Here is a 27,607-nt window from a genome sequence, read left to right on the forward strand (position 1 = left end):
GATGTGTCGTGCCTCTCTCTTTGTGTTTTCCTGGCAGCACTCCCAGCCCAAGGCACCAAACAGGAGGAGATTTCATGAAACTTTTAATGTGAGCGGGTTTTTCAGCTCACGCTCATGCTGTAGACCTGGAGAGGGGACATGAAAGACAGAAATGATGGGACAGAAAGGCAGGGGAAGGAGGAGGAGGGGAGTATTTTGAGGTCCTGCACTCAGCACATGCTGCTGATACCTTTAAATTGGAGCCAGAGTTTTAAAAATAAACTTTGGAGGTGATAACAAGATGCCCAAGCTCTCTGGCCACCCAGCCAACTGGGGATGGTGTTTGGTGTCATCCTTGATGGGACAGCACCATGCCTTACGTGAGGCGGGCTGTGCTGGTCTGCACCCAGGGACCCACCATTGTGCTTGCACCGCTGGGACCTGTCCCGTGGGGTTTCCATGTGGCCACAGCCATCAGGTGCCCAAGGCAATCCGAGGCAGCAATGCTGAGGGGACAATGCTTAAAAGCCTTTAAAATCATCCCCATCCATCCTGGGTGTGGGTGGTAGCACGTGGCTCCAGAGGTGCCACGGGGATGCTCCTCCAGAAACTCCTTGTCCACCAAACGGTTGAGTTATGGGGCAAGACCGGGAAAAACCCCCACCATAGGGCAGCCGTGTCCCATCACTGGTGTGGGTAGGTATCCACCCCGAAAACTCAGCTCTGCCGTGGAAAGCCTCCGGAGCCGTGGGTGCCGAGGCGGCTCCCGCGTTGGCTCCCGGTGTCCACGTTCCCCTGGGAGCGCAGCAGAACAGCTTCTCACTTTAATCACTTTTTAATAACGGCTGGGCATCACATGTGCATGGGGTGAAATCCCTCCTCTGATGGTAACTCACCAGCCTTAACAACTCTCCATCCTTTATTAAAACACCACATAGGAGCAGTGGATGTTGCTAAGGCTTAGCGTTTAGCCTGGCAAGCAATGCAGGGATGTCCGCGGGGTGCCAGGCTCCGGGGCCAGCGGGGCAGCGCGGGGAGCAGGGGAAGATCGAGCCACCCTGACTGCATGACCCGACCCAGTGAGCGTCACCTAAAGCTGTGAATCCTGTTCCAACGGCGCAGGGGAGCAAAATCTGAGCATGTGGTGTAAATTGCTGATGAGCTGGGAGCCCCGCGCTCCCAGGGACCCATCCACTCCCTTTCACCCTCCAGCTGGCCACGGTGGGTGCGGGTACAGAGTTTCGGTACAGCCCAGCCTGCCAGGCTGATCTTTAAGAAACCACAACACACAGGTACCCTGAACCTCTATGTCCCCAGCAAGCAGCTTGCAGGCTCTTGGACCAAATTCAGCCAGGTTGAGAGAGAAGCAGGGGTCCCAGCTGCAAAATGATCAGAAACTCATCCCTCCAGGATGCAGTTCCTCTGGTACCCTCCGATGCTGCTCCCTCGTCCCACCTCTCCAAGCTCAGCAGCACCCAGGGGGTATAAGACACCCTTGGGTGCATATCCCCAGGTCAAATGCAGCAGCTCCTCACCTAGACATGGAAATCTTCTGAAGGTTTTAACTCCTGCACTGCTCTTCACCTTCCCCACTGTCAGTTTAATATTGCTACTCTATTTCTTTGTGCTCTCTGAGATGCTGCTGTAGAGGACAAAACTGCTCAGTCCGAGCCACTGTCCATCCAGGACAAGCCAGGACGGACATTTCCAAACTCTGAAATAATTTTTAACTCCAGGGAAGGAGAAAAACACCATTTCAAATGCCTCTCTTCAGGGACATCCTGGCATTTCTGATGCCTGGATGTAACATCTGCGGGGGCTGCGAGAAGCTGATCCTGTAAATCTCCCTGTGTGCCGCGGAGGGGACAGACCCTGATTTAGGTCAGACCCAAGTGAGATAAGATCCCTCTGCCCCGTGGTTTAATTCTGTTTGCAGCGTGCTAGGGAGCTCCTGGACCACGTTGGGTTTACAGCAAAGGGATTCTAGTGCTGTATCAAGCTACAACAGATTGATGTGTTTGTTTTGGCAGCCGGGCACATCTCCGAGTTCGAAAAAGGCTGCATTAATCCTGGGGATGGCTTTTCCTATTAAACCACAGCCACTGAGTGAGAGGAGTCCTGGCTGCCCGTATCTTCCGACCACTGTAGTCAAAGGGCTGTTCACGGAGCTACCTGGCTAATGGTGTAAGCTTTGGATGCATCCAGAAGGAGAAATAAGGATCAGAGAACTTAATGAGAAAATTTGTTGCTGAACCAATCCCATCAAAGCCCAAGGATTTATATCAGTGAGGAATTTGTTCGCATACGTTTCGAACTCACTGAACGGTAGTGAAATCTCCCCCGACCCCACGAAGGAGATGCTGGTTTAAGAGTTTTCTGCAGAGAGGTGGATCCTGCTCAGCGCTGCTGCTGGTTTCTGCAAGATGATTTTCCAGTTTTTGCAGAGGAATAGATGGGCCAAAAGTCAGGAACTCGTGGGACCGAGTTCACCTAAAGCGTCTGGATTACAGCAAGCAGCAGTCATCTCTCTCCACCCCTTTTTCCAAACTGGAGACATCCCTTTTGCATAGGCAAGTCAGGCAGTTTGTGACTTTCTACCCAATTCTCTCCACAATGTGCATATTTGCAGATGAGACTCAGATTTTTGGGAGGGCCCTGATGCCAATTCCCTGTGCCCTTTGGGAAATCAGCCCTGGATCCCTGCACCCCTTGGCACAGAGTGCACATGAGGACAGCAGAGCTGCTCCCATCACCACGGGGACAGTGGTGCGTGCCCTGCTCTGACTTTGGCTTATCCTCCTGCCAATGTGGCACCTGGGTCACTTTGCTCCATGTATCCCAGAAAGACAGAGCATGATTCCCAGCCAACAGGTAAAATACACTGCTCATGTGTTGCACTTAAGGAAAGTCACTCCTTGCGTTTCCAGAACATCCCCTTTTCCAATTTAAACCTGTGCAGGCAGGGGAAGATGCCCGGGCATCGGTGTTGGACCGCAACACGACCATGGGTTTGGTTTGCTCTGACCTCAGCTGGCTGCAAAATCTTGGGACAGGGAGGATAGGGCGGCCCTGATGTAGCATTTGGGGTGAACATTTTGCTTATATTTTATCCGTAGGTGGCAGCAGCCGCCTGCGCTGGGCAGACGCTGCCCGAATCCCAAACTTGGCACTGAGCACCCCAGCCGGGAAAATGCAAGGAGGAGCAGAGGGGAGAGCTAAGCACTGGTCAATCCCACTGCCTCCTCTGCAGCAAGAGGTCCTCAACAGAGGGAGAATTAAGCAAAACCCTCAGTGCTGCAGGATCGGGCCCTGCAGCACTAGAGAGAGCTCCAGTCTGGATTTCTGCTGTGCTGGGAGCGAGTGCTCCCTTCCAGCCCAAACCATTCCATGATTCTGTGATTCTATGAGAAGTGGATTCACCTTTTGTGTTCTCAGCCGCATTTCCATTCCACGCAGATGCAATTTTCGGGGAGGTTTGCGTGTTTCTCTCACGGGGATACGGCGCTGCCCAGGCTCGCCAGGACTCGCGCCTGCAGTGCCAGCGTTTACACAGGATCGTACCGGTGCCCAAACACTGAGCGGCTGCATTTTGGGGGGGTGTACTCAGACCTTGCTGCAGGCTTTCTTCCTCTATATAAAGTCTTCTCCCCCCAAACGGCAACAGCCTGGCCAGCTCAGAATCCTTTCAAATCCGTATTTATTTCATAGAATCACAGAATGGTTTGGGTTGGAAGGGACCTCAAAGATCAACAAGTTCCAGCCCCCTGCCATGGGCAGGGACACCCTCCACTACACCAGGTTGCCCAAAGCCTCATCCAACCTGGCCTTGAACGCTTCCAGGGATGGGGCAGCCACAGCTTCTCTGGGCAACCTGTGCCAGTGCCTCGCCACCCTCGGAGTGAAAAAATCTTTTTAAAATCTCCTCGCTCCAAACTCCAAGTACTATTTGACCATTATTCGGAGGGTTCAGCGCGACCATCCCGGCAACGCGCCGCTTCCCCCGGCGCCGCTAACGCCGATCGCCGCCCCCGCCCCGCCGGTGCGCGGCGCTGCGCACACCCCGCCCTCCGCGTGAGGGGGCGTGGCCTGCCGCGCCCCCCGCCCCGATTGGTGGCGCTGCCCGCGGGGGCGTGGCCCGAGGGGATATAAGGGCGGGGCGGGGGGCGGGGCCGGCAGCGCCGCGGCTCAGGCCGTGCGGAGCGGACGTTCCTCGCGCGGCGCCGCCGCCGAGCGGCCCCCCCGCGGCCCTAGTGCCCGCCGGACCCCGCCGCCCAGCCCAGGTGCGCTGCGACCGGGGGTGCAGCCCCGGCGGAAGGAAACGGGGCCGCCCAGTAGCGATTCGAGGGTAGAGGGTTTGCTTTGGGAGGGGTCAGCTGCAAGGCTGCACCGAGTCACTTTGGGGGGAAACTTCTGGTGGATGGCTCCGTGCCTCAGTTTCCCCACTAAGGGTTACTGTATTAACGGGGGCGTGGGTGCGTGGAGGACATTCTGCAGCAGGACACCCAAGGAGTGGGTGCGTTGTTAGACGAGAGAAAGCCTCATCAGGAGCTGGGGAGGAGGTGGACACCCGAGTGGCACCCGCTGTGTGCCTCCCCTGTGCCTGGCTGGCAGCCCAGGTCGGTGCGTTTGCTGTTCCTCCGGACGGCCATGGGGCCCCGTGTCTGCCTGGCCCAGGGACCGTGGCTTGTGCTGGCAAGCGGCACCTGGGACTGTTGGAGCCGTTTTGGAGTTTTCTTGAACAAGAAAGGATCAGACTGGGGGGGAGATGGGGAGAGTCAGCATCTTAGCAGGGGGTGCTCTGTACTAGGAGGAGAAAAATATTTTCCCAGCTCAGAACTGGGCATGTTGTGGGCCAGGAAGAGAGCCATTTTCTTGCCCATGCTGGAAGTGGATGTTGCAGAAGGGGGGATATATTGTGCACGATGGTGCAGGGCTGGCAGGTTTGCCCCCTGGCTCGGGGGTGGCGGAGGCACTGCTGGGGACAAGCTGGTGCTGGAACCCCTTGCACGAAAATCCTCGGTGTGTGCCCGGAGCGAAACGCTCCCTACGCCAACTCTGCCTGAGATTTCGTAACTCCCAACTGTTGACACAACAAGGGGAACTGGGTTTCTGCAAAGAAGCAAAACACCCGTGCGGGGCTGGGTGCTGTGCAGGTTTGCCAGTTTTCGTGCAAGCAGTCGTTTTTGAAGGAATTATTTTGGCTTTGTACGTAGCTCTTGGCTCTACAGCCGCAGATTTAAACCGTGTGTAGCACCATTAGTGCAAACCTCTGCACCCACAAAGGTGCACGTGTCGGATCTCTTGGGAAATCACGCTGGTAGCCTTTAAACTCCTGCAGTTTTCTGGTGGGTGGGTGCAGGTGAGGCCCCGGGTGGGTGGGGGCTGTGGGGGGCCGTGCTGCCGCCCCTCTGCGATCACAGCTGCCCCTTTGCTCGCAGGTTCTAGATCTGCACAAGAGCCAAGATCGAGAACCATGGCATCCATCCCATCGAGCGGCTCGCTCGTGGCCACGCACAACTACTACAGAAGTAAGAGTGCGGGCACGGGGCTGGGGTGGGCACGGGGTGGTGGGGGGGTGGGCAGGGAGCTCTGCCAGGCTCGAGGGGACGTGGCTGCAGCAGAGATGGAGCTGAGCTTGGGTGTGAGCTTTCAGCCAAAGCCCCAAGGAGAGTTGAGAAAGGGAGGGGGCAGCCAGCAGCCGTCCCTCCTGCTGCTCAGACCCTCCTTTGGGCCACCGCAGCCCCTGCCCCGTGACACCAGCTGAAGATGGGTCTTGCAAACTCCTTCGCTTGTACTTGAGGTTGTAGATGAGGGCAGGTGACGGTTTCTTGCTCTGTTGCTGCGGAAATGAGCTGCAAAACCAGTCTGGGCGATAGCAGCTGCTGGTGTATCTCCAGGGGAGAGACTTTCTGGTTTAATGGATTGCCTAAACCGGAGGGAATTAAAGCATTCCCCTTGAGCTGAAACTGGTAACAAGCTCGTAGCAGTGGGACTAAAGCTGCGTGGATTATATGCAGGAATCTGCATCCCCTTGGCCTCAAGTTACCTGCAAAGGCTTCCCGAGTGTTGCATACAGATGCAAACCCAGTAAATAATGTCCTTGGGGTTGCAAGTGTTTTCCTACAGAGGTGTTTTTGGGTGCTTTTCTGCTCCCTGCTGTTGGCCGGCTTGTGATCTCCCCAGTATTCCCTTCCGAGTGGTTTTTATTGACTGAGCACTAAAGCTGGGCAGGTACTGGGGCGAGACAGTGATGATGCTGAGCCATGTCAGCCCCGGGACGGCCACGCCGAGGCTGTGCTCTGCTTTTCCCGGTGCGACCAGGGGTCGGTGGTGGCTCTGATGGCTGTGGTTTCCCCGCAGGGCGCCTGAGCTCCACATCCAGCAACAGCTCCTGCAGCAGCTCCGAGTACTCTGGGGAGGTCATCCCCCACCCCCCGGGTGAGTGCCACCCGTCCTGGCTCGGGGCCGCGGGGGGACTCTGCTCCCAGCCCCTCCACTGCAAATCTTACGGGATGTGACCCAGCATCTCCTGGGATGAGACTGGGGTGGTGGTGGGGCCAACAGGGCACTCTGACCTGGCCCTTTCCTGGCACACACTGTCCCCCAGGTCTGCCTAAGTCCGACCCCGGCCACTGGTGGGCCAGCTTCTTCTTTGGGAAGACGACTCACCCGGCCATGACGACCGTGTCTGAGTCCCCGGAGAGGTGAGTGCTTTTCTTGGACAAGACGACGTGCGGGAGCACCAGTGCAGCACCCGGGGCGGTTGGGGCCATCCCCGCTGCATCCCCTGAGCTGCATCCTGACCAGATGGGTGACATCTTCATGCCCAGGGCACCCACTCCTTTGCTGCAAGGATAAACGCGGGGCGACGATGCAACGCCTCGGCGTTGGCCTGACCCTTTCTCCGCCCTGTCTTGCAGCTTGGCATCACTGCAGGTGACGGCAGGACCAGTGGCGTGTGGCCCGGTGGCAGCGCTGGGAGCGGGACGGAGGCGCCACGCCAGCGAGCCCAGCTCCGGGCCCTCGGCATGAGCGGGTGGGCGGCTGCACCCCGTGCCGGCGGGCACAGCCCCTTCCCCCCTGTAGAGCAGGCAGGCTGCTGCCAGGCAAAGGTGCTGCTTGGCAATAAAACAAGCGCAGCAACCCCCCAACGAGCCCCACACCAGCCTTTTTCTCAGCGTAACTATGGCCTTTCTGCACAGACTCGGTGACACATTCTATTTACATTCATTCATGTGCTCCTACAATGGCAACTAATAAACTTTAGCAGCCTTTTAAAATCCCGTGAGTTGTTCTTGATCCGGGGCGGGAGGGCAGAGCGGTGCTGCAGATGTCGGTGGGGCTGGACCAGGACACGGCGCAGCCTCCGACCGCAGCGGCAGGGTCTGGCAATGCCGGGATGGCACGGTCATGCCAGCGTGACTCACTGGTGTGTGTTTTGCACGTGAGCAGGATCCGGCTCTGCTGTGGCGATGCTGTGAATTCTTCCCCCTCCCCGTCCTTTCTTTCTTCCTTGGCTGCACAGCCCGTCCCTGCTGGCACCAAACTCGTTTTGCTGCCCGAGCACGTTGCTACCCTGCCCTGCTCCGGTGCCTCGGGGGGTAGGAGCAAGTGCCTGAGCCTGAGCCAAGTCTGTTCGGGGTTGGGGCAAGGATTTGGGTGCAGAGTGAGGCCCCTGTACTAAGGGGACAGAGAAGGCTTGCTCAGGGTTTGCGTTTCGTGTGTCTGATGTCAGGCTGGAGCTGTTGGTGCTGATGGCAGCTGAGGGGGTGCGCTGGGCTGGGCAGCCCTGGAGCCTGGCTGGCCCGTGTGCCCAGTGTGGTTTGGCTGATTTTTTCCCTGAATTAGTCAACTTGGCTGTTTGGCCCATCCATGATCAGCCTGATGATAGCTGGGCAGTGCTGCTCGAGAGAAAAGCCTGCAGGTTGCAGGTGCCTGTGTGCCAGGAGCGAGGTCCCTGGTGCTGGGGGTGGCAAACCAGACCCTGGCGGGGGTGGGTTTGAAGATGCCAAATCTTCCCATTCCGGTCTGCTTTCAGCCCCAGCACAAGACTCGGACAGTCCCTGCGTGCTCCTGGTTCCGTGGCCCCGATGGCAGCCGGGGGACCCCTGAGCAGTGACTTTGTACCGCCGTGCCCGGCGCTGGCAGGGGCGAAGGGCAGAGCCGGGTTCGGGCAGCTCCGGGCGGCTCGGCCCAGGGAGCAGCGGGGGGAGGCGGCTGCTCTGCTTTTCGTCTGCGCTATGGAGGCATCCAGGGTCACTCCGAGCTCCGTTGCTTGTTTCTGGTAGGAAAAAAATGTTGTGTAAGCTTTGCCCTGAGCTCTGCGTCTCCGGGCAGTGGTCCTTGTCCCCAGGGCAGAGCATCTGGGTGTCCCCTGTCCTAGGAGGGGCCGGGGCAGCGCTGGGACCTCCACCCCTCCAGTGTAAGCGTGGGCATCCGAAGGGGATGGCTGTGCAGGCCAGCAGCCTCGGGCACATGGTTTGGACCCCTGAGGCTGCCAGCACCTCGTGGGTGACATCCATGTCCATGGCAGCACAGCATCACCCCACGGCTGATCCGAGGTGACTTCCAGCCGGGGAACAAAGCGATGGTGCTGGGCACTGCCAGAGGCACTGCACCTGTGTGTATCGCACGAGGCACGCAGCAGCCTTTAAATTTACACAGTAAATAATTTACAGGAAAATCTAGGAAAAAAAAAAATCCTTTCTGAGTAAGATAAGAGGCTTACAGCCTGGCTGGGGGGCTGAGAAGGGTGACAGTGGCACCAGCTCATACCAGCAAGTGCTGCTCCAGGGTCTTCCCATGCCCAGGCAAATGCCTTTGGCTGCTGGGGGAGCAGCAGGATGCCTCGGGGGAGCAGCAGGGTCTCATCTGCTGCTGGTTCCCAGCAAAAGCCCCAGATTTGGGGATTTTTTTCCAAGCCTCCAGCCTCATGGGCTGCAGATTAAAGTGTGGACACACAAAGGTAAAGTCAATATTGTCATATTTGCTTGTTGGTCTTGTGATCGCGGAGAGTCAAACCCAGCAACTGTCCCCGGGCACCCGGGGGAGGCCGTGGCAGAGCAAAGGCACCGATGCTGGTGTCCCTGGTTTTCAGCTGGGGACCTTCCTCGAACTGACCCAGCTCTGGGTGAGCTGCTCCAGCTGTCCACTGCAATGCCACCAGCACATCGATGCTCCTCCAGCCCCTTTTTGGACGCTGCGTGGAGGTTGAACTTTTTCCCACATTGCTGCAAGGCAGGTCGGGTTTACAGCCAGGGCTGCAGCATCACGCAGTGACTGCCCCGACGCCAGCGGCTCACTGCCCAGCGGAGCAAAACTGTCTGCAAAAGCCCTGCTGAATTAAAGGAGATTTTTCTGGACATCTGTAAAGTCTCACAGACTTGGGCTGCTGCTCTGCTGGGGTGGAAAAAGGGGAAAAAACAGGGAGAGCCCAGTCTCCTCCAAGACTGTGCTCCAGGGCAGCTTCGTGGCACTGCCAGGAGCAAAGACCTTGGCAGCACCTTGGTGGCTTTGGGTGCCTGGTGTTTGTGGGGCCTTTCTTGCTCTGCTGTAGCACTCGGCTGCGTTTAGGAAAAGCATCTGACAGCCAAGCGTGTTTATTTTTGTGCTCTCTCCATCCCCCACTGCTATTTCCAGCTGATTTCCCATGTCTTGGGTCATTGTGGTGCCCATTGGGCAGCAGACGAGACACGCAAAGGAGCTCTTAATATACCATACCCCTCCCTAAGCATCCCCCCTCTTCATTGGGCTTGCTATTGGGGGGTAAGCACCCACCACCCATGGCACAGACCCCCACGGGACGGGCATCCCCTCCTCTGCACCCCCCCACTGCCGAGGTGCCGTGTTTTGGCTGTTGATGAACTCACGTGTTTGGGCAAAAACCAGTGGGTGCTTTGGGCTGGCACTCGGCCCTTGCAGCAGCCCTCGAGCCGCCCCGCTGCCCTCGGAGGAGCTCTCCAGAAAGAAAGGTTTCCTTCATCGCCCGCCTCTCGTCGTCGGGGAATCAGGGAATTTGGTTGTTTGTTGTTTTTTTTTTAACTCCAGCAGTTTTGCTTCCCCTTCACCCTTCAAAGGCCAACGTGGGACCTTAGAAATAGAAACGAACTGTGCAGCTCAAATAATACATCACGTCAGCCTGAGGCTGGTTTTGGTCAAGTTGAAGTGCAAACCGGGCACGTGCCAGGCTGAAAGCAGAGCTGGGCAATGCCTTCAACAGCAGCCTCTGCTGTGCCCACCCCGGGGGGCTCGGGAAGGGCTGGGGCCCCAGCAGCTCGGCTTTTGCAGGATGGATTTTGGGAAGAGCCCTGTCCCCGTAGCGGGCCTGATTTTGGGGATGAGCTGCAGTGCTCAGCCCAGGCTGAGATTCTGGGAGAAGGTGAGAAAAGCTGGGTTCCCCCCCCCACCAGCAACACCATTTACTTTTAGAAAGCGAATAATGACACAGAGAAATGCCCAGCGGACCGTGCTGGGGGGGTGAACCCGAGCACCAGACCGGCTTTCAATGCCGCTGCGGAGGAGGAAGGAAAAGCTGCTGTGGACTGTGCTGGCTTGGCCCGTGTCCCCGTGTGTCCCTGTGTGTCCCCATGTGTGCCCCCCATCATGGCACGGCTGCAGCAGGGCGAGCTGTGGCCCCACCACCCCACCCCACGCTCACCCTCCTCAATTTTTAGCTCCATCTGGTGGCAGCCAGACTCGCAAATTTAAAATCTTTTCTTTTGCTGCAACAGCCCTGCCATGCCCGTGCCACGCGTGTCCCAGCCCTTTCGTGGCGTGAAATAAATCCCTCGGGTGCCGGGCACGGCTTGGGTCCTGAGCTGCTGCTCGGAGGGGCCGTGGGCTGCGCGCCGCATCCGTGCTGCTCGGGGCTCTGAGCGGGATGTGAAGCACTTTGCAAGATGAAGGTTTTGGGGCTTCAGAGGAAGCGTGGCCGGGTCAGAATTCATCACACCCCTAAATCACATTCCCCGCTCCCCTTTCCAGACCCCTGGTGCACGGACACTTGCCCAGTTAACAGCCGGACTCGTTTCTGCTCTGTTTTCACAGCACGGATGCTGCTCAGGGCGAGCGCTGCAGAAACTTTTTTCTCTCTTCCACCCTTGCTGCTGTTTCAGTCCTACCTGCCACCTCCTTCTCCTGCAACCAGGCAAAATGGGCTTGTTGGGAGGAAACCTAAAACCAGGCAGCCCTGGCTGCCTCTCACCCACAGCACGTGGTCCCTGCCACCAGTGCACCGAGCGTGCTGGTGCTCCAGCAGCCCCCACGGAGGCTGCCTGCCCCAGCCCGGGGCCTCGGCACTGCTCCTGTTCTGGGAGTGCTGCCATGGCTGCCAAGGACAGCCCGGCCTCTGGGAGCGTGCACGGGGGGGGCAAAAGATAGAATATAATCATAGAATGGTTTGGGTTGGAAGGGACCTCAAAGACCATCTAGTTCCAACCCCCCTGCCATGGGGACACCTTCCACTCAATCGAGTAGCTCAAAGCCCCATCCAACCCAGCCTTGCTTGGCCAGAGCAAACGCTCCCCGCAGCTGGGGGAGGACAAGAGGCTCAAGGTCCTCCTGTGCCGCCGTACCCCAGCGGTGGGACGGGCTCGGCGAGGAGCTGGGGGTGGTGGCAGCATCTCTTGGCTTTGCACCGTGGCTGTGCCGACGAGCGAAGCGGGGTGAAGCGTGTTTTAAGAGCACTGCCTGCGCCAGGGCTAAGCAGGCGTTAAATATTTGAACCCAGACCTACGTTTTTCTTGGAATAACCACATGATGGGAGACAAGGAGCCAGAGTAGAGCAGCCCGGGCAGGAGGGTCCTCAGGGCAAGCAGGGCAGCTGCCTGGGAAAGGGGTGGCAGGGGCACACGGTGTAAAGCACACCCGGGTGAAGGGAGCCCAAAGAGCCATGAAAATGGTTATAGCTGTGGTTGCAAGGGCAGGACTGGCTGCAAACCATCGCTTCCTGGGCAGGAGAGGAGCAGCGTGGTGAGGGCAGCGTGCCCAGCGGTGCCCTGCGAGGACCCCCGCGGTGGATGCGCACACGTTTATTGAGAAACACACCGGACACACGCTACAAGAAAAACCAAGCGGAGCCCCAACGGAACACAACGTGCAAACCTCCACGCTGGCGCGGGGAGCGGCAGGGACCTCCCGCCTGCCCGACGGGGTGAAGATGTCAGCTCTGGGTGATGCCTTCACTGCCATGGGGGCTTCTCCAGGCTGCTACACAGCCAAGCATCGACAACGAGTTCTCCATGGCTCATTGCTCTTTCCCTTGGCCGCCTTCCTGCGTCCTAACGAGAGGGGCCACGGGACTGTTTTTTTGGGGGGATGTGCTTTCCTCGGAGCCTCATCAGAGGGCAAACCAGAAGGAAGGAGCCACTTGGCAAGAGCTGGCCTGGAGGGGCTTGTGCAGGAAGGGTGGTGCAAAGGGGTCCCTCAGGAGAGGGAGGTGAGCAGCCGTCTGTAGATGAAGCCCAGCTTCTCCCGCAGAGCCAGGAAGGTGGGACGCTCCTCCGTGTTGCCGCTCCAGCACTCCAGCATGATGCTGTAGATCTCGGGGGGGCAGGAGCTGGGCCGGGGAAGGCGGTAGCCCCTGGTGATTTGCCGTACGGTTTCTTGGTTCGTCATTCCTGCAAGGAAGGAGAAGATACCCCTCAATCTAATGCACCTGAAGGATGCTCTGAAGGCAGACCTGCAATGGGCCAAGGTGTCAACTGGTGCTGCTGTGAAATGGTGTCTCTCTGCCATGAGGCTGGTAGAGTAGAGGCAGTGGGAGATCATCCAGCCCATACCACCTTCTGACCCCAGCTCCCGCACCCACTCTGCAAGCACTGAAAATCCCTCTAAGCCATCCCCAAAGCAGACAATAACTTGCTCATGCTCTTAGAGGTGCTTCCACATCCATGTGGAAGGGACAATATGACAATTCATGACATGTTGGCTTTTGGGGACCATGGGCGAGCTGCCCGGCATGTGGATGGAGTGGCACTGGGGGGACTGGTAGCCTTACCTTCGTATGGGATCTGCCCATACGTGAAGACTTCATAGAGCAGAATGCCGTAGGACCAGACATCGGACTTGAGGGAGTAGGTGCGGTAGTTGGCTGCCTCCGGGGCTGTCCACTTCACCGGGATTTTGGTGCTGCTGCTGGTGGAATAAATGTCATCCTGAAAAGCAATGGGAGATGGGTCATGAGGGGTGGTGTGACGAACACAGCCGCTGCTTTTGGGGCTTTGCTGGGGCTGAAGGCTGGGAAAGGGGACGGAGGGGGACAGCAGCAGCAGGAGGCAGCTTGGTGGCCTGGAGAGACAGGATGGACCACAGCATCCCACTGACCAACCTTGAGGAGCCGGGCAAGTCCAAAATCGGCGATTTTGCAGGTGAGTTCCTCTCCCACCAGGATGTTTCTGGCTGCCAGGTCCCGGTGGACAATGTGCTTCTCCTCCAGGTACCTCATCCCATCCGCCACTTGGCAGGCGATGTTGAGCAGGTGGGAGGTGGCCAGGGACTTCCCTTCAGGACCTGTTGACCCAGACCAACCAAGCGTTGGGAGCAATCTAGCAATGTCTATTTTGGGTGTTCTGGTTTGGAAGGAGACCCTGCACTGGCAACATGGGACTAGGGGAAGATGTAAAACCTAAAATTTGAGGTCCTGCTCTAACCGTCCTGGCTGTGCCATGTGGGAAGTTCAGCACAGCCATGTGCTCCTCAGGAACGGGACTGGGGTGCGCTCTGAAGAGTGCCCTGTGCTGCAAAAAGGACATGGACGTCCATGGCTCTTTCAAAGCTAAAGGTGACCTGCCATGCAAATCTCTCTACCAGCACTGTTGGGCTCTCAGGGACTGTTATGGACCCCAATCCATATGGACACCAAAAAGATCATGCCAGACTACGTCTTTGGGTCTTGGGTTCACCCAAGACGGTCTCCACCAAACACCCATGGATTGCTCTGCATTACCACTGATCTAAGCAGGATGGAAACCAGGCTCACTCCCTCTTAGGGTCCTCATTTGGGTTCCTGGGGCCATTCCGGGGCATGGAAAGCATCTGCAGAGCAGCACTGCCCCAGGAGCCCACTCCCCACAGTGCCAGCACCAGCACTCACTGTTGAGGTAGCTGTGGAGGTTGCCTTTCCGCATGAGCTCAGTGATGATATACACGGGCTCGTCCAGTGAGCAGACGGCGTGCAGCTGGATCAGCTTCTCATGCTTCAGGCGCTTCAGGTTCTGAATCTCTTTGGTGAAGTCTTCTGCCTTCATGTCAGCTGGGAGAGAAAGCCACCATGGCTGTTGTGAGCTACTTTCTCACATGGACTTTGGGAGCTCAGCACCTCCAAAACTGGGATGAGGATCTTTTTTCTCCTCAAAGCCCACCTCTGCTCTCAAAGCTCATGTCTGCACGCCCTCTGTCTCAGATCCAAAATCCCAAGAGATGTTTTCCATGGGGCTTTGGATCCCATTTTCAGGATCACAGTCTCATCAGGACTTGACTTATCACAAACTCATTTATCGACTTGACGTGACTTATCACAAACTCACTGGACGGAGTCATTTTATAAAGGTGAAGCCTGAGCTTAGGTGAGTCCACAGAAGAAGTCAAGTGTCTACTTCCCAGGTCCTACCACAGTTTGCTTGACAAGACAGACCCAGTGACCAAGAGGACTAGGCAACAAAAGGGGGTGAACGATGTGGCAGTGAACAAGAGACCCAGTAGGCCATTAACATCTGCTCTTCCACCTACCTTTTATGATCTTGATGGCCACTGGCACTGTGTTCCTCCACAGTCCTTCCCACACCTCTCCGAAGTAGCCCTCACCCAGCTTCCTCCGCAGGGTGAACTCCCAGCGTGGGCGCTCCCAGCCATCCCTCTCGGGGGGAGTCTAGAAAATAGACATTGCACATTTGGACCAGCTGGCCAGACAGGACCTGGTGGTGGATACTGCACCAGCTCTTGGTGCCCACCAAGGCCCGGTGGCCACAGGGGAGTGAGCAGGACATGGTGCTCCACCACCTGCATTGTACTGGTGATGCAGCCTGGGCATTGCTTTTCCATCCACTAAATGCTCCTTGGGGACACAAAGCATGAGGAGCATCCACTGCATGACCTCTGCTGGGAGCCAACGTATGAAAGAGGGAAGATTATCAGAGACTACATGAAATATTGGGAATTCAAGTCATAATTCTCTCCTCATCAGACCTCCAAGGTGCTTTTCTCCATTTCTACCAATAAATAAAAATTATTAAATGAATATTATTGCATATTATGGCTGATTTAGACTTCAGCTCATTAAGCATTTCTTTTATCTTACACTTTCAATTTCACTCTCGAATTATTCATGTTTAATTGTTATCTCCAAGTCATAATCGGTGAATGGAATTCTAATCAGGAAATGAGTCGGCAATTTGGGATTAATACTCTAATTGGATGTATGAGTGCCACGTTAATGGGCATGAAAACCATATAAAAGCAATGTGGTCTTATTATAGTCTAGGAAAAAAATTGGAAGCACAGGTATTTCCAGACTCGGTATCAAAGGGATTTGTAACAACGTGGTTTCTTGTCTTTGAGATGGAGAAGACATTTCAGAAAAGCCTGTGCATTTTGGCCGGCCAAAAATACATATAAATGCCATGCCCGGCCTTAACACGGCTGAAAAATATGAAGCTGGCAGCTCTGCTGATGGTGTCTTTTAAATTTCACTTAATCAAGCTCCAATCCCAAATAGATAGAGTAATTATTTCTATTTTTCCCCAATTTCTCTTTTCGTTTTTCCTCCCCAGCTGTCTCCGTACGCACCGCGGGGCTGCAGGGCTGCAGCAAGGGGCTCTGGATGACCTTCCAGTGCTGGGTGTAGAAGGCGAGGAGCTCCTCCATGTCGGGGAAGGGATGGCCCTTCTGGATGTAGAGGCTGCCCCCGGGGCTCTTGCAGATTCGGAAGTGGCTGACCTTCGCCTGGTTGCGCACTGCGGGGAAGCCCAGGGACGGGGAAAACTCAGCTCGTGCAATCCTGGCTCCTTCCCACCTCCCTCCTGACTCTCGCCCTCTTTCCTTTCCAGGTCTATTAATTCACCCTAAAGCAACGTGACTCATCCCTGGGGTATTACAACCTGCTCCCCACCATCCCTTTTGCTCCCACCTCCTGGCTCAGAAGGCTTCTGGCCATGGAATCATAGAATGGTTTGGGTTGGAAGGGACCTCACAGATCATCCAGTTCCAACCCCGCTGCCATGGGCAGGGACACCCTCCACTACACCAGGTTGCCCAAAGCCTCATCCAACTGGCCTGGAACACTTCCAGGGATAAGGCAGCCACAGCTTCTCTGGGCAACCTGTGCCAGTGCCTCACCACCCTCAATGTAAAAAAATTTCTTCCTTTCTCCCACCCCCTGGCTCAGAAGACTCCTGGCCATGGGCAAGCTGGGCTCGTTGCACCAGTGAGGCGATGCTTTATTAGTGGGGATAATTCCCTGCACAAACAGGCTGCTTGGAGAGCAGCGGAGCTCGAGGTGGGTGATGCAGTGGTGGATGGACATCCCGCAGGCACGCTGCAGCCTGGGGGGGCCAACGGGTGGGATGTGAGTTTTGCCGAGAATTTCTTGAGTTTGGTGTTTGTTTTTTTTTTAAAGTGGATGGGACCAGATCATGACGGCGCTGCCTGGTCCAAAACTCCCAGAATTCAGATTTCGGTAGGTGGGAGCAGCCCAGGCCCTGGCAGCCCGGAGCCGCGGCGTGTTTTTAAACAACCTTGATATGGCCAAAGCCACTGGAATGAAATCCTGGGAGTTGGTGCTACAAAACCATCATTAAGCTGCTGTGAATTGTTTATGGCTTTAATACCCTGGATGGGAGCAACGTCCTTTCCTCTGCCACACTAATTCCGAAATCCATACCCGCATCTATTAGCTTTCCCCATTCTTTTGCAAAACAGCCAATTTGCTTCAAAAAGCTTTAAACATCTTTCCTTGTTTTTCACCCTGCGCTATCCAAGCTGGGAGCTGCCCCTAAGGAACAGCCTGGTTCCTTTCCCTCTGCTCATTTTCTCCGGATAATTGCCACAAAATTACCTGAGAGAGAGTACTCGCCCTTGCTGCTCTCGCTGTCCCGGACGAGGAAGGAGCCGTGCCGGTTGGGAGGCGAGAGGAGAAGCTGCTCGGCTTCGTTCCGGCTGATCTTGCTGAAGTACCAGCTGGGGGGGGGCAGAGCAGAGGGGTCAGTGCTGTGCCAGGAGATGGTGCACGGATGGGGCCGCATCCAGCCCAGGGGCTCCTGCGCCTTCTGAGCCAGGGAGGGGGGAGCAGCTGCCTCCCACCCTTCGCTCAGCCCCGGTGCATTTTATTGCAACTCGCTGACTGCAAACCATTTCCTCTGGTCACCGCTGCATCGAGCTGGCCAGGTCTCAGCTCCGTCCCAAAGTCAGGAGGTTTACAGCCGTGGCTCGGTGCAGCGGGGAGGTGAGCAGCCTGCGACCACCCGGTGCTGGCTGGAAGGTGCTCTGGTGGGGTGGCACCCATGTGTCCTGCTGCGAGAGCAGCAGCTACAGGCACGAGATCACTTTGCGCTTCTTGACCTGCAGCTCATGGTGACAACCAGCTTTCAGAGCCCGCAAGCAAATCATAGAATCCTAGAATGGTTTGGGTTGGAAGGGACCTCAAAGACCATCTAGTTCCAACCCCCCTGCCATGGGCAGGAACACCTTCCACTACACCAGGTTGCCCAAACCCCATCCAACCTGGCCTTGAACACTTCCAGGGATGGGGCATCCACAACTCCTCTCACAGCAATGAAAACACCCCTGGGATTTACCCTTTGCTGCTCCAGACATGGCAGCGCTGGTTGAGGACATCGGCAGCACCCACCCAGGAGGGAGGACCTGGCCAAACCCCTCTTCCGTGTCCCATCAGTGCTGAGATCCTTCACCAAATCTCCAGCAGCAGGTCGGCTGGCTGGGTCCCGGCTCTGCGGGACGCGTGGGAGCGTGGGGAAGAGGCTTCTTCCTCCAGCTACTACAGCCGGGACGTGAGGAGCTGAAGGTTTCATCATGACCTGCGATCACCAGCTTCTGAGAATCAGCCGTGCAGGAAATGATACGTGACGGGGTTACACAGCCGAACAAATTACCGCCCAGCTCCGACCTGCGGCTCCGCACAGTCTGCGCGCTCCCGGCGCGCTCCGGCTGCCAGCCGCCCTCCCGCACCGCTGGGACCCCTCGCCTCGTCCTCGGGATGGGGCTGGGCACGAGCTGGGCACACACACACACGCTCAGCTGTAGCTGTTCTGTGCAACAGCAGCGAGGGGACCCCATGGTCCTCTCCGCTGTGGTCCCACCCAGTCCAGACTGGGCTGGATTCACCTTTCTCCAAAGCATGTGCAGGGAAGGGTGGGAGGGAGGGTCTCTCCCATCGCTGCAGTCGCTGCCCCTGCACTTCGAGGCCCCTTCCCAGGCTCTCCCTGCTCCTTCCCTTCACCCCTGTGCCCTGGCAGCACAGGGCAAGCGCCGGGGGAGCCTGCGGGGCGGTTTCACCCGCCGTGTCCGTGCGATCCCCATCGCTCGCCGTGACTCAGGGCCTGGCACCAAGGGAGCAGCAGTGTCCTGGGGCGCTTTGCCCGGCGTGTCAGGACCAGGCTGCCTTATGCAACGATGAGCCTGGGCTTTCCCCAGCTGAGAGAGGGCTGAGACACCAACCCCAGCTCCCTGTCGGGTGGGAGAGGCACCGGGAGGCAGGGAGCCCCCAGCCCCAAGTGAGCAGGAGTTGGATGGCAGCAGCAGCAGCACGGTTTGACCCTACACAGCTCCAGGCTTCCCTGGCAGGTCCCAACCCAAACTGCCTCTCCCCATGCTCCCGGGTTCTTTGGACCCAGCAGGGCTCAGGTATGAGCATCCCCAGCTCCCTCCCTCCCTGCTGCCTCCCCTTTAACAAGGAGCAAGAGGAGCTGGAAAAAGCAGGAGCCTGTTTACTGAGCACTGTAGCTGTACCCGTGCACCCCACGGCACCGTGTCCCAGCCCGGAGCCACCTCATCCTATGCGAGGGTGATGCACCTGGGAAGCAGGACCACCATCTCCGCCCCCCCAGTGCATCCCCCAGCTGAACACCTCCACCCCAGTGCTGGGAGCTTCAGGAGCTCCACAGCAGGGATGCTCACAGGACAGAAGGTCCCCTGGTCCAGCCTCCAGTGCATCCCCCAGCTGACCACCTCCACCCCAGTGCTGGGAGCTTCAGGAGCTCCACAGCAGGGATGCTCACAGGACAGAAGGTCCCCTGGTCCAGCCTCCATCCCCCTGTGAGCCCAGAGCCCGGGATACTTACGGGCGGTGAGCGGAGGTGCCCTGGCAGAGGTTGGCCACGTAGGCAGCAGGGACGTAGCCCGTGGCCGGCTCCCCCAGCAGCCGCCGTGCTAAGACATAGTCTCCTTCTTCTCGGAGGACGCGCAGTTTGTCCCCTGCGCTTACGCTCAGCTCCTCCGCGCTCCGGGCTGTGAAAGCGTATAAAGCGATAAAGAGAGAGGACTTGGGGATGAAGGAAACGGAGTGCTCCGAGTGCAGCGAAATGGAATCGGAACCAAGATACCCCAGCGAGCAGCTCTCCTGCACGGAGCGGGGTCGGAGCTTGTTCCAGAAGGACGTCAGGAAGGTCAAACGCTTCCGGACAAACTGCTCCATCGCCGGTGGGTGCGGGGGATGCGGTGGTCTATGCCACCGTGCTTCTCGAGGCCGGAGGAAGGGGCGACCCCGGGCTCATGCCGCTGGCCGGGCAGCTCATGCCGCCGTCCCGCGTCCCTCGCGCGCGTCTGGGCGCTCGGCGCCCTTCCCGGAGCACTTCCTATTTCTGAAAGTGAAACTGGTTGATCTGGTGGGACGAGTCTGCAGGTGGGACGAGTCTGCAGGCGGGAGTCCCACGCTCAGACCCGCGGGCACATCTGGGAGTCGGGCACAGCTGGAGCCGGGCTCACTGCTCTCGAAGAAGGAGAACGGCTTTTTTTTTTTTTTTTAATTATTATTTTAAGGTGTGCTCTCCTGCTTGTTACCAGAGCACCAGTACACACAGCTCTCTTCTTCAAGCAGCTCTTGTGACAAGTGGCTGACTCCAGTTAATGGTCTTGATCTCACTTGTGTGGGAGAGTATTTTTTTTTTTTTTTTTACATAGGAAAACAATTGCATCCACAAACGTGTGAGAGCTAAAACAGAATTAAGCAAATAACCTTAGAAGAGACCCAAAATGGTTCGGATATTTGCTGGGTGGATATTGTGGGATTTATAATCATAGAATCATAGAATCATAGAATGGTTAGGGCTGGAAGGGACCTTCAAAGGCCATCTAGTCCAACCCCCCTGCAAGGAACAGGGATATCTCCAACTAGATCAGGTTGCTCAGGGCCTCGTCCAACCTGGCCTTGAACGTCTCCAGGGATGGAGCATCCACCACCTCTCTGGGCAACCTGTTCCAGTGTTCTACAACTCTCATGGTAAAAAATTTTTTCCTAATATCCAACCTGAATCTACCTCCCTCTATTTTAAAACCATTACCCCTTGTCCTATCACAACTGGCCCTCCTGAACAGCCTCTCCCCATCTTTCTTGTAGGCCCCCTTGAGGTACTGGAAGACCGCTATAAGGTCACCCCGGAGCCTCCTCTTCTCCAGGCTGAACAGCCCCAACTAAAACAAGATCCTTTTTCCTTTCAGTCTGCAATGACCTCCCAGGGCCACCCCATGAATGCATTTGCCTCCTCCCCCTAATTCCCCATCGCAGAGGGAACCCACTTCCCAGATCCACCAGGATCTGGTGCTTGCTCAACCTCCGGCAGAGATGGATCCCTCTCAGCACCGGCAGGTCCTCGTCTGGCACAGGGTCTGGATCATCCCCAGGCACCTCTGTGGCATCCAGAGCCAAGCCCTGGCACACGGCCCCCGGCTCCGGCTGCCATCCGCACACCCACGCTCCTCGCGGGCCCCATCGCACTCGGATGCAGACACGCTACAACCCCCCTGCTCAACCCCAGCAGCACAGACATGGGCCAAAGGACGGAGATTTCCACCTCACATCTTGCACGTGCACTTTAAGCCTCCTGAAGATCGCTGCTCCGGTGAGGAATCCCGACTCCAGCGCCCCACAGCCCCTGCCTGGGTTTTATCACTTAACTGTTCCATCTAATTAATGGCAGTTTTGTGCCTGGCAACTCTGCTCCTGGCCTTCAGCCCATTATTTTGATCTTCCTTTACTTGGAATTGGTCTGGGTAGCTCATTTTCGGTGTGCAGTTGGGTTTTGAAAGAAATTGCTTAAAAAAAAAAAAAAAGGAAAAGGAAGCTTTATTGTACGGGTCTAGGCTGTGGACTGCAACCGTATGGTGTATGAAGAACAAACTGGACCCATCTCTGGGTCAACAGCTCTGAGCTTGCTGTGTCCTGGGCATCTCATGACACCCAATCCACCTGCAAAAACTGGATTTCAACATCTGGGTTTGGGGGTCAGTGCTTTCCCCACCTTGTCCCAGGTGGAGAAGCCCAGGGCAGAGGGCAGGAGCACGCAGCGCTCCGTGGGCGTGATCTGCACGTGCTGCACAGATGGGAGAGAGGAAAAAGGGTCTTTAATGAAATATTCTGCTCCCTCCTTACCAAAGCAGCACCCCCACCTGCCCAGCACACAGCCTCACTCTTGGTGGCACGCAGGGATGTGTCACTTCTTGGTGTGTTTTCCCCATTTCAGCACGGTGCAGGGACCAGAGGATGGGGTGCAGAAGGGTTTGGAAATGGGGCACAGATGGGTCACAAATGGGGCACAGATGGCTCACACATGGGGCACAGATGGGTCACATCCCCTCTGCAGTCCTTCTGCAGCACCTCTGACAATTCTGCTCCTCGCAGGGCGGAGGAAAATGGGCTGCTTGGTTGTGAGTTTAGAGATTATCTGATTAGATGGAGCACTGAACGCTTATGCTTTACTGCTTTGAATGGGGACTTGGCAAACTTGTGGTTTGCAGGAGACTGGAGACTGATTTACCTTTATTGACCTTTGCCAGATGAGATTCTCCGGTGGTACAAGGGATAGACAAGCGCAGCTGATATGTAACACGCACAGCTTTGGATCTTGATTTGCACCCAAATGAAAGAGTACTTTCAAATGACAAACACCCCTGAGGACTAAATACTGCCTCTGAGCTGAGCACACCAGACATGCACGACACACACCCATCACTGCGCACCCGTGTCTGCACAGGACACGGAGTCCCACGCCAGGAGAGAGCTGATAAATCACAACCTTCTTCTAGTATCTTTTTTATTTTCCTATTAAGTTCCAGGAGCATCCCTGCTGCTTTGAATCCCTTTGGTACTATAACACACCTTAAACAAAAAATAAAAAATAAAAGGGGGGGAAAGAACAGAACAAACATGTTCACAAAAGTTTCTGGTCCTTGCACCGTGGGAAGGAAGGTGGGAAGACGCAGGAAATATTAGGAAGGCACAGATATCTAATGGATCAAGTATTTTCTCTTTAGTCCCTGTGACCAGCTTACAAGGCTGTATTAAAAACCAATCTGTCCACAGATTTGGGGCGATGGTGGATACACAGGGACTTTAGTTCTAGCACCACTAAAAAGCACCTCCAAAGAGCGACGAAACCAGAAGACCTGTTCAGGAGAGCTGGTGACACAGTCCTGGTTTCGCTGCAGAGCACCTGGGAGCAATAAACACCAAGAGCCCTGTGTCAAACGCTGCACGTCGTGTTCTCCGCACTAATTGACAGAAACCAGCAGCTCCCCTCCACTAATGAGAGCGCCCATTACACCTAATTATCTGAGGTTCTGTTCCAGGTCCTGTTACGTTTCCACTCAAAATACATCTCCAGCAAAAAAAGCCTTTTGGGGAAAAAAAAAAAAAAAAAAAAGGAAGAGAAACATAAATCCAATTAATCCCTCAAAGGGGCAGAAAATTGGAGAGTGTGGGTCATGGCGAGGAAAATGTTTTGGAGCACTGGGAATGTAGCGGTAGGTCGCTCGCAGGGTCCGTACCCGAGGATGCACCAGGCATTGCCCACGGCCTGGCAAAGCCCAGCAGTTGATGTTGGCACCGCTGCGTCTGCCGCCCCCTCCTGCAGCACCCAAACAGCCCGGAGCCTTCCCGAAGCCTCGGGTTCACCTCCCCGCTGCTGGCAGGGACTGCCAGCCCAGCCCAGGGCCCTGAGGTTCCTCTTGCTCCTTCTGTTGGCATGAGAAGATGGCTGGGGGGTTGTTTTGGGGTTTGTGTTTATTTAATTTTTTTTTTTTTTTTTTTTTTTTTTTAAGATTTCTCCAGATGCTTCCGGGCACCGCAGTGCATTTGAGAGGTTCTGCTTCTCAATGAATTGTTTCAGTGGGGTGTCCACGGGATATTTTGGACAAGGGGTGGTGGATGGTGACAGCATCACGTGGGAAGAGGAGAAGAGCAGAACAGTGGCACTACAGCGGCTTCAATCACCCTCCGTTTCCTGGGGACTGCAGAAGAAAGTGGCATCTCAGCAGACACCTGGTCTGTCACCATCGAAGAGGGCAGAGCCCGTCCCTGGAGGTTGACAAGCGCAGGGATGATCCAGGGGCTCGTGGACGGTCAGTGCAGAGGGTTCAGGACAGTTGCCCTGAGACACGGAGCGGAACAGGAGGTGCGAGAGGAGGAAGAGCATCGTGGGGTCTCGTGGCTGCTGTTTCCGAGCCCTGCAGGACTGGGTGGGACTGGCTGGTGGAGAGCAGGAGCGCAGGTCACAGGGCACCTGGAATGGCACAGGAAAGCAGGAAAACTCTACGGGAGGCAGCTGGAGGCAGAGCGAGCTGTTTGTACAGGGTCTGGCAGGTCTGGGGCACACACAGCTGCAGCACAAGAACAGCAGCTGCCCTCCAAAACCACAGAAATGCTTTTCAGGGACCTTGTAAACCTTTGAGTGCTCTTCAAGGATCTGCAAACGGTGGCAAGGAAAAGTCAACTCATGTGTCACACTGCAATTCATGTCAAGTTTCTAAAGGGGAATCGCTGTTCAACTGGAAAATCTATAAGGACCAGCACACCAAATCAGACTGGAAAACAGAGTGGCCAGTCTACAGGCTTCCCCCTCTGCTTTCTGCTGAGACTGTCAGCACAGACCAGCCTTTGCTTGCCCTCTCCTGTAATCCAGCTTCCAGAGGATGCTCTTTCTAGTACAGACTGCCTGGCAGAACAATGCTTCTGCATAACTCTTCTGCTCCTGTCCCTGGAGTAATCATCTGCAACACGTAAAAAGCATTAAACACCACCTCCAGACTGGCAGGTGCCAGCGAGTTGTTCACTCTCTCTGCCAAGGCTGCAGGGATCTCCACGGAATGTGGGATGAAGGAACTCAGTCTGTGCTCTCCGTGCCCCTACAGACAGGTGAGCAGAGGTCTGGCAGCTTTCTGCCACCACCCTGACCCCACCGCAGCCGAGCAGCAGCAGGAGTCCCCGGGCTGGCAGGGGCTGACATGGCTTTAAACATGCACTTGAACATCATCACTCCCTCGTCAGGAGCTGAGCAAACAGAGTGAATGGTGCTTTCAGAAGAAAGGTGCACGGTGACTCAGTCGTTGAGGGGAAATCTCTGTCAACGTGTACGCAAATGATGGATTGCTCCATTTGCCCAGATGTCCTTGTTACCCTGAGGAGGAACCAGTCTATCTACTCCATCACCACGCTTTGTGATACCTCTCCCCACAAAGGTCCTTTGGAGGCTGTTGGATTTGGGGTTATGATATTAAGCGCTGCTAGAAGAAACCTACCCAGAGTCCCAGGAGAATAGGCCTGGGAGACCTCACCCAGTCCACCAAGTCCATCCTATACTTATGTCTTTCCCCATCTTTGCCAAACCAGTTCTTAAAAGACCTCCAAGAACGGATACGCCACAACGTTCCCAGACAACCCATTCCAGTGAGTCACTCATCATTACTGGTAGGAATGAGTGTCTAACCTGCTGTGTTTAAGCCTATTACCTCTCGTCCCATTCATCACTGGGTTGCTCCATTCCTTTCTGCAAGACTCTTCTGCGTGTGAAGACTACTGAGGTGTCCCACCACACGCTCAGCAGCACTGCACTGATCCACCTCTTAGACTCCAGCCCAGAACAAACACACTGACCTTATATGAACAGGCAACATGGTCATCTTTTTCTCCACTGTTGTCCAGTCTTCTTTCCCTGTCCATGCGTGCTGGTGCTCCTGTGCTGCCACCTCAGCTGGCTCTCTAGTGCATTCACCTGGTGTGGACAAGATAATGGCAGCTCTAAGAGGACTCTGCACCATTGTACAGATAACGTTTAACCTGTCCCAAATGTAAGAAGAAAGTGTTGGCTCAAGTTACCTTCACTGAGGCTCAAACTTGCGTTTTACCCTGCAGTTGTGGAGGTCTGAGCTCACAGAGCTCAGCTTCATCTCTTCTCTCCCTATTCTACCTCTTCCGTACCTGCTGCTAGTTCCCTCTGAAGGGATGGTTGCTCCTGGCTCTGGAGGGCACAGAGGTCGCAGAGGCTGCCCGTAGCAAAAAGCTAAATCCTGCTCCTGGGGAGGCTCCATGGAAGACAAACATTGGGCACAAAGTTTTACCTGTTTCCGTAGGGAAGCAACTGTCTTCTCCAGTTCAGCCACGAAGGACTCGAGACTCTCTCTGGAGGAAGGGCTGGGAGAAGGCGCCTCATTTCTGGGGTCAGGGATAAAAAGTGAAAGGGATTATGAAAACGTCAGCTTCCTGGATGAGAGAATCAGTCGCCTTCTCCAACACCAGCCTCCAAGTAAGTATCAAACAGAAGGGCCCAACTCCCAGATTCACCTGCCAAGAGATGCCAACCAAACAACCACTCAGTCCAGGTATTTAAATATCAGAGTCCAGCTCTGCACTAAAGTGTTGGAGGACTTTAACCGAGCTCAGCATCTATCTACTGAAACACCCCTGACTTCCAGACCTCTGCAGAATGCCAATTTCAGAGGCCTGAACGGACTGAGCTATTAAAAACTTCTCTTAAGCTTCATAAAACAGAGGTAAAAGAAGTGGTGATACCACACCTGGGGAAGGCAGGCTTATGCTTGGCTGGGTTTTCTTCTGGGTAGCTGAAGCCAGGAGACCTCTTGCTTCGGAACCGTTGAGAAAGAGCCCTGAATTGCCCGCGCGTCCGGCAGTCTTGGGGAAGAAGGGAAAGTCCACAGTGAGCACTCGTGTTTAAAGCAGAACCATGTGGATTGAAGCGTGAAGGAGGCGGCGCTGCCCTCCTTCACCACCCACCCTTGACACATCGCTTGTGCCGGAGGGGAGGAGGAAACAAAGGTGTGTAACAGGGCATGCATCATGCATGGATTCCCACGGCTCAGCTGGACATCTGTAGCCAGAATACAGCACAAAGTGTCCATGGCAGGATCTGTGGTTCAATGGCAGAGCTTTACAGACTCCCAAACGACTCGGTAAAGTGGTATGTGGTGGGGATCACCAAGCCTACCTCCTGTTTCGGTTTCTCCTCCTAAGCATGAGCTGTTGGTTGCTGTCAGAGACAGAAGCCCTCAGGCTAGGTGGACCTTCGGCCACATTCAATGAAGCTAACAGGCTTCCTAGAGAGGTGGTCGATGCCCCATGCCTGACAGTGTTTAAGAGGCATTTGGACAATGCCCTTAATAATTTGCTTTAACTTTTGGTTAGCCCTGAATTGGTCAGGCAGTTGGACTAGATCATCATTGTAGGTCCCTTCCAACTGAAATAGCCTACCCTACCCTATTCTATATTCTATTCTATTCCATTCCATTCCATATTCTATTCTGTATTCTCTATTCTATCCTATATTCTGTTATCTATTCCATTCTCTTCTCTCTATTCTATTATCTTCTCTCCTATTCTCCTATTCTATTCTATTCTGTTCCATTCTATTCTACTCCATTCTTCTATGCTACTCCATTCTACTCCATTCTTCTATGCTACTCCATTCTACTCCATTCTTCTATGCTACTCCATTCTACTCCATTCTTCTATGCTACTCCATTCTACTCCATTCTTCTATGCTACTCCATTCTACTCCATTCTTCTATGCTACTTCATTCTTCTATGCTACTCCATTCTATGCTACTCCATTCTACTCCATTCTATTCTACTCCATTCTACTCTATTCTACTCCATTCTATTCTACTCTATTCTACTCCATTCTATTCTACTCTATTCTACTCCATTCTATTCTACTCTATTCTACTCCATTCTATTCTACTCTATTCTACTCCATTCTATTCTACTCTATTCTACTCCATTCTATTCTATTCTACTCCATTCTACTCCATTCTATTCTATTCTCTTTGCATCCATTTGCTGACACATGGTTCTCATGGTGTACCACGAAAACAGCTCCTGGCATTTCCTATAAGCTGACAACATATGACAAACGCCACCCCCGTGCCAGTCGGTGCCGGAGCAGCCCCCTCCCTTACCCTCACAGCAGTCCTGCCACAAGCGGAGGTCCACTGCGGGAATCTCTTCGCAGCTGACCATGCCCTGCGGGTACGATGCCACCTGGAAAACATCTCTCTGGAGCTGCCGGATGTGGTCACTGTTGTCACAGATGACACGAGCAAGCGACGTCTGTCTGATCTGAGTCAGCTGCGCCGGCGTGAAGACTCCAGGATTCTCATACCAAAATCTGCA

General features: G+C 55.4%; 3 protein-coding genes across 4 annotated transcripts in view; 1 reads left to right on the forward strand and 2 right to left on the reverse strand.

Annotated features, from left to right (window-relative positions):
• Positions 1 to 4,225: 4,225 nt before the first annotated feature.
• Positions 4,226 to 7,240, forward strand: PPDPF (pancreatic progenitor cell differentiation and proliferation factor). The gene is made up of 5 exons (XM_086623035.1): positions 4,226 to 4,259; positions 5,418 to 5,507; positions 6,340 to 6,417; positions 6,587 to 6,683; positions 6,900 to 7,240. The coding sequence occupies exons 2-5, from the start codon at positions 5,453 to 5,455 to the stop codon at positions 7,009 to 7,011; spliced, it is 342 nt and encodes a 113-aa protein (XP_086479161.1). The 5' UTR covers positions 4,226 to 4,259; positions 5,418 to 5,452; the 3' UTR covers positions 7,012 to 7,240.
• Positions 7,241 to 12,402: 5,162 nt separating this feature from the next.
• On the reverse strand, positions 12,403 to 19,624 carry SRMS (src-related kinase lacking C-terminal regulatory tyrosine and N-terminal myristylation sites). Of its 2 annotated transcripts, none has more exons than XM_086622711.1 (8): positions 19,272 to 19,624; positions 17,030 to 17,151; positions 15,763 to 15,929; positions 14,707 to 14,845; positions 14,072 to 14,230; positions 13,307 to 13,488; positions 12,977 to 13,133; positions 12,403 to 12,596 (listed from the first exon to the last, which is right to left on the reverse strand). In XM_086622711.1, the coding sequence occupies exons 1-8, from the start codon at positions 19,622 to 19,624 to the stop codon at positions 12,403 to 12,405; spliced, it is 1,473 nt and encodes a 490-aa protein (XP_086478837.1). The 2 variants fall into 2 exon arrangements, with proteins under 2 accessions (XP_086478837.1, XP_086478836.1); XM_086622710.1 differs by having other exon boundaries at positions 13,307 to 13,547; positions 14,068 to 14,230.
• A 5,378-nt stretch (positions 19,625 to 25,002) lies between these two features.
• Positions 25,003 to 27,607, reverse strand: part of LOC104381538 (peroxidasin homolog) — a 42,899-nt gene continuing 40,294 nt past the window's right edge. The window contains exons 19-22 of the mRNA XM_009989278.2: positions 27,394 to 27,602; positions 25,996 to 26,110; positions 25,540 to 25,633; positions 25,003 to 25,193 (exon numbers count right to left, since the gene is read on the reverse strand). Coding sequence (XP_009987580.2) covers positions 25,098 to 25,193; positions 25,540 to 25,633; positions 25,996 to 26,110; positions 27,394 to 27,602 — 514 coding nt within the window. The 3' untranslated portion in view covers positions 25,003 to 25,097. The remainder of the gene's footprint in view (positions 25,194 to 25,539; positions 25,634 to 25,995; positions 26,111 to 27,393; positions 27,603 to 27,607) is intronic.

Source organism: Tauraco erythrolophus, chromosome 18 (genome assembly GCF_009769465.1).
Source record: "Tauraco erythrolophus isolate bTauEry1 chromosome 18, bTauEry1.pri, whole genome shotgun sequence".
NCBI classification, from domain to species: domain Eukaryota; kingdom Metazoa; phylum Chordata; class Aves; order Musophagiformes; family Musophagidae; genus Tauraco; species Tauraco erythrolophus.